This window comes from Hippocampus bargibanti, linkage group LG17 (genome assembly GCF_051943395.1).
Source record: "Hippocampus bargibanti isolate YZ-2025 linkage group LG17, ASM5194339v1, whole genome shotgun sequence".
NCBI classification, from domain to species: Eukaryota; Metazoa; Chordata; class Actinopteri; order Syngnathiformes; family Syngnathidae; genus Hippocampus; species Hippocampus bargibanti.
The window spans coordinates 4247501-4256857 of NC_142750.1; the positions used below are offsets into that span (position 1 = coordinate 4247501).

The 9357-nt window shown below is 38.4% G+C and overlaps 1 protein-coding gene across 1 annotated transcript in view; it reads right to left on the reverse strand.

Annotated features, from left to right (window-relative positions):
* kcnh6a (potassium voltage-gated channel, subfamily H (eag-related), member 6a) overlaps positions 1–4266 on the reverse strand; it is a 23370-nt gene extending 19104 nt beyond the window's left edge. Inside the window, exons 1-2 of the mRNA XM_089019034.1 lie at positions 3811–4266; positions 356–586 (exon numbers count right to left, since the gene is read on the reverse strand). Of these exons, the coding sequence (XP_088875160.1) occupies positions 356–586; positions 3811–3886 (307 nt within the window). The 5' untranslated portion in view covers positions 3887–4266. The remainder of the gene's footprint in view (positions 1–355; positions 587–3810) is intronic.
* Between the last annotated feature and the right edge of the window lie 5091 nt (positions 4267–9357).

A 9357-nucleotide genomic window follows, 5' to 3' on the forward strand; every position in this document is an offset into this window, starting at 1 on the left:
AGAAACTTTCGACTCTCTTCTTTCATCAGAAAAAAATGAGTTAATTCCTAAGTTATATGGGTCTGGAGTTATCTGAGCTTGAAATGGGGGGAAGCAGTACAAAATACATTACCATACATACATATTGATTTATATAGCGCTTTAACAACAGTTGAAGTTGGAACAAAGCGCTAACATGGACAAAAGGCTAAAACATTGCCAGAGGTCTGACCAACGCTTTATCGGCACCCAAGGATGGGGGGAAAAAAAAACATACCCGAATCAATTCGTGAATGGTAGTGAATGAGTTAAAAAATATTTTCGCAGGTGACAAAGGAGCTATTTGAGAAGTACAGTAGATGGACATTTTTCGTACCTTCCTTGGCATAGTAGAGGATCTCCACCTTGCGCTCCTCAGAGCCAAGGAGGGCCTGCGCTAGCTGCGCCAAGGCGCTCTTCATCGTGCCGGGCCCCACCAGGAATTGGCAGGTGCACGGCTGCTGCATGATTTCAGCCCGCGTGAAGCCAAACATCTGACAGAAGGCCTCGTTGCAGAAGATGATGCCGCAGTTCTTCATCTGCGCATTGGCAATCACAAACTTGCGATCTGGAAGTGCAAAGATATAGCATTAGCCAATCACAGCTTGAATGAGAAATTGTTTACATGGGTGAAAGCATTAAATATTTAATAATAATTTTAAAAAAGGTATAAAAAAAGAAAGCAAAAAAAACTAGCTTAGTAAGGCATTATTTGAATATTGTATCAGTAGCTTTTTTTGCTAATCTATGACAAATTTACGATTTTTTTGTCAATATGTGACTTCTTTGTCAAAATAAAACATTTTGTAGCCCATGGTGACAGTTTTGTGAACAAATACTGCTGTAGTAGTCAATATTTTGATGATACTCCTCTGCAGTGGTGGGCCGTCAGTGTCTGCAAGGCCTTCTCTGCTGGCCTAAAAATATCTGAATCACCGCTAAAGAGAATTATATTTTTTATGGAAGGCTCTGCTGGCCTAAAAAGTATCGAAATCCCCGCTAAAGTGAATTATATTTTGATGGAAGGCCTGCAAGGCCTTCTCTGCTGGCCTACAAAGTATCGAAATCCCCGCTAAAGTGAATTATATTTTTATGGAAGGCCTGCAAGGCCTTCTCTGCTGGCCTAATAAGTATCGGAATCACCGCTAAAGTGAATTATAGTTCGATGGAAGGCTCTGCTGGTCAAAAAAGTATCGGAATCACCGCTAAAGTGAATTATATTATGATGGAAGGCCTGCAAGGCCTTCTCTGCTGGCCTAAAAAGTATCAGAATCACCGCTAAAGTGAATTATAGTTTGATGGAAGGCTCTGTTGGCCTAAAAAGTATCGGAATCACCGCTAAAGTGAATTCTATTATGATGGAAGGCCTGCAAGTCCTTCTCTGCTGGCCTAAAAATATCTGAATCACAGACGAATGTTATTTTGTCCAGGAATTCTTATCAAATTATTTCAAATTGTCTTTCAGCTTCCTTTCATTTCTTTTGCCCCTGTTGTGCTGCTTCCAGATGTGTGTTTTTTTATTTAAGCATTTAACCAATCACATTTCAGCCATCATTTGTTACCAGGCTCAGAAATCTACCTGGATGCCATCACAATCAATGCTGCAGGCTCTGGAGCATAAAAATCAATGGTGCTGGCAACGTCAGAGTTTTCGCAAATTATGATTAAAATCAAGTAAATTCGGAAATGGCAGTGAATGAGTTAAGAAAGGCCATTCAGTTATTTCCTTGGTAATTGTACCCTCGAGTGTAAATTACACCACACTTTTTTCAGTCTGGATTGAATCGCAGGTAGAACTACTGAAGGCCTGGTGATGAAATGCGCAAGCCAGCAACTGTTACAGTTCTTCAAGCTAAGCTTTCAAACATTTCAAGCTGTACCCGAATATCATGTCAAGTCCAAGATGTGCACTTCAATTGTAGGATGACAATACGATAGGTCGGCCTTCTATGAATACAGTCAACAATCACGTGGAGTGGAACTAATGAGCGGAGCTTTCCAGGCTGCTTAGCATCACAATGATTCCTGAGAGACCACGACGGGAGCAGCTGGACACTTAACTTGTCTGGAAATGTCAACGCTTTTGTGAGCCGATGCTGTGTACGCTATTTCAGTACGATACAGTTAATTTGGATTAAAACGCGCCTTTTGATTTGCGGTACAGAAAGATATATACAGTGATACCTTAGTTTACAAACCCCTTGGTTTTATGAACTTTTCGGGTTATGAACGTTAAATTGATGAAAATGTCATCTTAGCATACGGACTATTTTTCGGGATACACACTGAGCTGCCACAATGAGTGATGTGTCGTTCGCGAACGAGCCCGTTCTCTGAACAAGAAAATGGCAGCCGGCTTGTTTTGGTCCTCTATTCCTCGCCCACAGTCGTTGGTTAAAGCCATGTGATTGGTCAAGAACGCAGCAGTGAGGGGAGGTGGTTTAAACATTAAAGAGACAGGCAGATGACAAAGAGAGAGTGACAAAATGGATAGAAAACAGTGAAATTTGGACTCGTTTCAACTTTGATAGTTCAAAGGCAGAGTGTAGACTGCAAGGTTAAAATTCCCATCAATCAGGCTCCACAAATAACCCGCATTAGCCATCAGTTCAATTTGAAATGAAAAACAAGCAAAAGAACCAGCTATTAATGATGTTTCTCGTGTGTCTGCTTGCCTATGTTGCTGTTGCAATAATAATAACAAAACGACTATTATACAGTATTGTTTATTTGTTTAATTAAAATACCATAGCACATTTATTATATATAAAATAAGTTATATTGTGTGTAGTTTTAAGACGGATTTGGTTGAAAATTATGTTTTATTGGGACCTGGGAACGGATTATTCTCATTTTAATGGTTTCCTATGGGAAATTAAGTTTTGGGATACACACTTTTCGCCTTACACACTCTGTCTGGGAACCAATTAAGTTAGTTCGTAAGCCAAGGCATCACTGTACTGTATACAAACACACATATATATATATAAATAAATAAAACACACTATCCCCAGCAGGTGAGCGTGGTGCCTAGCAACCGCTCGCTAAGTGACAATGAGTGTTTCAAAGTGCCAATCATGTGGAACAGAGGAACATGTGATGTAGCTCCGGAGGCACAAGGGGGATTGTGGGTAATATCGTAATCAAAGGCGAGCACATCTCGGCTGTGTTCATTGAAGTCGGTGGTTAAAACAGAGCTGGCCACCATTGATGGGTCGACTGGGTGGCGCACACGTGTGGTTTTAATAGCAACTTCTATGTTAGCGTTAGCTTATGTCACTTATGTCAAATATTTGGGTTACGTTTGGACTGTGTTTGAAGCTGGGACAATTTTTGAGGATTCTTTGTGATTTAATAGGAGCCTAGTTTCTAATCATGGAACATTTCTGTGTGTGATTACTTTCCTTAGTCCTGAGACTGCTTTTAACCCTTTCAGAGACTACACTACAGTAGACAGTTTATCAAGTGATCCGTTTTATAGGGTTTTTAATTATGTCGTGAAAGGAGGTCAAAGGTTTCAGTTCCAAAACATAGAAGCAATGTTAGGATGGTTTCGTCATCCAGATTGTTGTGATATGTTCTTGGTAAAGTCTTGTGAATTGAAGAGTAGTGACTTTACAAAATAAAAGCATCACAATCCAAAACAACCTGATCTCGAGGAGTGTGCTATTACTTTTTCTTCCCCTGACACTTACAGCATATTTTTATTTAATTCCTGCAATTAACATTAAATCAGAAATATGTTTGATGGTCAAAATGAAGTTGAAAAGACTCACACGTTCAGACACTTACTTTGCTCGTCGAATTTCCTGATGATGGTATCGAGGTAAGTGTTCTGGAGGGCAACGTGACCGCGTCTCACCGGCATCTTGACAGCGACGATGATGACAACACATCAAGGTTTCCCACAAAAAAACTAAAACAGCATCGGGAAATTCCGTTTATTAAGTCAAATTAAAAGATGTCTGGAAAGATATCTGAAGAATTTTGGGTTGATGATGAGGACTGGAGGATGATGATCTTGATGATGAAGATTGATTGTCACACGCTGAGTTTAAAAAAATGAAGAAAAGTTCAGTTGAATTACAGACACTTGATCTGCCGTCAAAAATGAAAAAAAAAAGACATAAAAACAACTTTTCATATTTTGTTTAACGACATCCTCTGTCAAATGTATCTGCTAAGATGTTCGCAGAAGAAGGAAAAGCTCATCTGGGCCGAAAATTGGTCCCATCGACTGTGTGCTGTTTTCCACCGTTCCCGTCAGGTCCTCACAAGTCGCCGGCGTCAAGCTAACAAGTGCATGGCCAAGCGGAAATAGCTAACACGTGGCCTTTCAAAATAAGTGTTAACCAATGTGGATCCCGCTTTCTTTTTTGTATTTACATTGTATTTATAAGCGCCTTTCGAAAGTCCCAAGGGCACTTTACAGTCACAGGATAATGATTTCCTCTTTAGGTGAGCAACGGCAGCCAGACGCACCAACATTCACGCAACCCGGAAGTAACGCACACTAACATATCTCCAAACGTTTTGAATGCTCGTCTGAGACCAAAAATGTGCCTTGAGTACATAGCGATCCATAAAACGACCCTACAAAATGAATAAAATTTTAACATCGTTACCAATTCGTCGTTTGTCTTTACATGCTCTTTGTGAAGAAAATGAATGGATGTCAGGATAAAGTATAATTTATTATTATTATTATTATCAAGCTATCTACCTAGCTAGCTATCTATTTTTGATCTATTAGCTATCTAGCTAGCTAGCTATTCACTATCTAGCTATCAGTTATGTCCTTGAGACTTTTGAAAGGCGCTTATAAATACTACAATGTATTATATTCGCTGGCTAATGGCTATCTATTCTCTGGCTAATGGCTATCTATTCGATGGCTAATAGCTATCTATTCGCTAGCTAATGGCTAGCTTTGTACAGGCTATTAGCTATCTATTAGCTATCTATTCGCTGGCTTATAGCTATCTAATCGCTAATTAGATATCTAATCGCTAGCTAGCTTGTTATCCATTTGAGTTACTTCGTGGTCTATTCCCTAGCTATTAGGTATCTATTCGCTACCTAGCTAGCTTGCTATCTATTTGAGTTACTTCGGGGTTGAGTGACGCTGCCGTTGCTCACCCACAGAAAAAAAACATATCCTGTGACTGTAAAGTGACCTTGAGAGTTTTGAAAGGCTGCTTGCTCACCCACAGAAAAAAAAAAACATATCCTGTGACTGTAAAGTGACCTTGAGAGTTTTGAAAGGAGCTTAGAAATGAAATGTATTATTATTATTATTATTATTATTATTATTATTATTATTATGCTGAATGGGCGGATGATATATGAAACGTTTTTACAGGAATTAATGACGTTTAAAAGATGCACAATCATTTAGTGTGTGTTTTATTGTGAAAGTCTAGATGTGCGATTGTGTTGGCAATGTGGCTTGGCAGTGGTCTTGTCCGTGACAGAATGCAGACCCTCCTTCGTCTGCTTCACTCCCTATCACAGCTCTGAAAATAGCATCATCCTCCACGTGTGCCGCTGCCATCGCATTTGTACCGTGATAAGCCGCCATGTGTGTGCGTGTCAGGTTGAGCACAAAGAAAGGAAAACAACGGCAACGTTTTTCACCTTCAAATCCATCCCCATCCCATAGCGACACTCACTTAGCATCCTGGTGGTATTCTGAAATAGAACAGACGCTCTATTAAAAGTCAGTGACAGGAGAGGGAAAGGAACATTTTTCTCACATGTGTGTAGCATAGTTAGCTGTAGGCTAACTAAAGGCTATCCCAGTAAAAGGTTACGCTAACTAAGGTTTAGGCTAATTGAAGTTTAGGCTAACTAAAGGCTATCCCAGTAAACAAATGCAGGCTCAGCGAACTCGTTGGTTAAATTGAACCCAACACACATAATAATAATAAATAATAATAATAATACATTTCATTTCCAAGCACCTTTCAAAACTTTCAAGGTCACTTTACAGTCACGGGATCAGTTTTTCTGTGGGTGAGCAGCGGCAGCCACATGCGCCAGCGTTCACTCAACCCGGAAGTAACTCAAACAGATAGAAAGCTAGCTAGCTAGCTAGCTAATAGATAGCTTATAGCTAGCTAGCTATAAAGCTAGCCAGATAGTTCGCTAGATAGTCCATTTTTTTTTTTTTTTTTGTCCTCTAACTTGTTAACATAGCTCACATCTAATTTTGTCGTCCAAAAAGGTTGTCTGAAGGTGAAAATATTGTTGATTTCGGCCATAGTCCAGGTTTAAATTTCCTTTGGGTAACATATTTAGCTTAGCATCCTCTTTTGTTTAAGCTAAAGTAGTCAAAAAGCCCCACAAAACATAGCACCACTGCTGCTACCAGTGACATTAATTAACCTAAGCTTACTCTTAGCTTACACTTAACTTATTATTAGCCCAAGCTTACACTTAGCTTAGGCTAAATAAAGTCACTAGCGTGGCCCATCTGGGTAACATATTTAGCATAGCATCCTCTTGTGTTTAAGCTAACGCCAAATGTCTTGTCCTGTAACACGTATTATATTGTAGTTAAAGCTAAAAAGACTGAATCACGGAAGTACAAAAGAAGAAGGCATGTTTGTCCACGTCTGTCTCAGAATATTTGTCACTTTTCGTTGTCCTTCTCGTCGACGTGGCGGCCTGTCAACACCTCACAAACCAAACCGCACCATCCAGACAAACCTCGCACGCCTGTTTCACCTCTTGCCCATTTTCTCGCAGGACCTGACGGAAACTGAATGGACCTGGAGACTTTTTTTATCAGGATGGAATTCCTTCAGCGCCATCGTCGCCCTGAGAGACTTCATTCCTCTGATAAGAACTGGACACAACACGTACAACTGTACTCTAAACACACACACACGGGTACAGGGTGTCTTATTCGTGTGTTCTCGCCTTTTTTTTTGTTTTTTAGCAGTGGAAGATAGAAGTAGTTTTATGCAGGAACAGATTTCCAAAGAGGTGGGGGTTGTCCTTACTTCCTCCCTTCCTTGCGACCTTTCTTCCTCATCGGTTCTTCCCACCTTCTGTCATTCCTTTGTACTTCCTTTCCCAGGCCAGACTTCTAACATACCTCTGTCACCATTTGAACTCATTCACTGCCAGACAATGTCCAAACAACCCGCCAGTGACAAGAGCATACTGGCACGAGCTAGCATACTGAATCGGTTAGCGAGCTGCATAAGCAAATAGATTTTTGTGTTGATTTAATAGTGGTTTTGTCAACCCGCAATGACTGAAGGAGGAGAAGAAATTGATTTGGTTGGAGATTTGCTGTTAAAGATGGACCTTTCAAGACAAATGTGTCCACTCCAGTGACAGGGTTTTTGTCATGGTCACTTGAATTCCAGGACCCACATAATTTGAGTTTTAGAACTACATAAACATTCAGTACACCGTTAGAAACGTTACACTCTTCTTTCATCAGAAAAAGAGTTAATTCCTAAATGATATGGGTCTGGAGTTATATGAGCTTGAAATGAGGGCAGCTGTCCAAAATACAATGCAATATATACATATTCGTTTATATAATGCCCAACTTTTTTTTTTGTGCGGGTGAGCAGCGGCAACCATTTGCGCCAGCGTTCACTCTACCCGGAAGCAATACAGCAGCAAAGTTATGAAAGGAAGTGGAAAGGAAAGAAAGAAGTAGAAAAATAAAATACAGGAGCTGCTGGAAAGGCAGCCACTCTTGAAGTAAAAAAAAACAAAAAAACTAAATAAATAATATGACACAATAATATGACAAAAAGACACAGAGAGTCATTCATTCTTCAGTAGTTGATGTACCCTCTTTGTGACATGAAGCAGTTCTAGATGAAAGAGGAGAGGATCAAAGCATCCTTTTCAGCAGTGGATTAGGGATGTCATGGTGGAATGTGCACGTCTAGTACAAGCTAAATGTTGAAAGCAAAGACGATATGGGTCACCTTCAATGAATGACATATTTTAAAATGTTTTCCATACATCAGGCACACCAGATTATGATGCGCATGGTCAGCTTTTGAAAACAAATATTTTCTTTTAGGTGCGCCTTATAATGCTGAAAATACAGGAATTTTGAGCTCAGTATCATGTCATTAAAAAAAAAAATACAGCACGGCGGGCGCATTTGGGTATTTTTGAAAAACTGTCTTTTATTTTGAAAGGCACTTTGTGACATTAAAGTCATTTCAATTTTACTTTCTGTGAAATACATGTTGACGTTGCACTGCAAGTCCGGTCATGAAACGCAGTCGATAAACAGAAACAATGCAAGAATATCGTATAAAAATGTCTAAACTAGCATTTTGGTCATTTGTTCACCACACGCATTTTAGCATTTGGATTCCAGATGTAATTATTTTTTTGAACATTAGGCACACCTGCAAACGATGCCCAATACAACAACCATTAGTGAAAAAAGAATATGAAACAATGTTTTGAATGATTGTAATATTTGGACAAAAGAGGCTAATGAAATTATGAGGAAGAGCTCCCAGCATGACCAACTATAATACAAAATAAAGCCAGATATAAATTATCGTTCTACACAAAAGGAAAAGACATTCCATTCATAAAATAATACTGAAAGTGCTGATTGGAATGTTTTTTTTTCAATTAATTAATCACACAATTTTAAAGTAAAAAAACAAACATGTATACATGTTTACATACATGTGTGTATATATAGACACACACATACATACGTGTATATATAGACACGCACACACACACACACACACACACACACACACACACACACACACACACACACACACACACACACACACACACATATATATATATATATATATATATATATATATATATATATACGTATATATATATATATATACGTATATATATATATATATATATATATATATATATATATATACACATATATACACACATATATACGTATATATATATATATATATATATATATATATATATACACACACACACACACACACACACACACACACACACACACACACACACACACACACACACACACACACACATATATATATATATATATATATATATATATATATATATATATATATATATATATATATATATATATATATATATATATATATATACACACACACACATATATATACGTATATACATATATACACTATATATATATATATATATATATATATATATATATATATATAGACATTTTTAAAAAAATAACATCGTTTTTTGTTCTTATTTTTGCTTCCTGTTACTGTGGTTGTCCGTGGCTTACATAGTGCAGGTGTACCTAATGTTCCGGCCGATGCAGGGAGACCCCCTCCCACTTCCCCATTG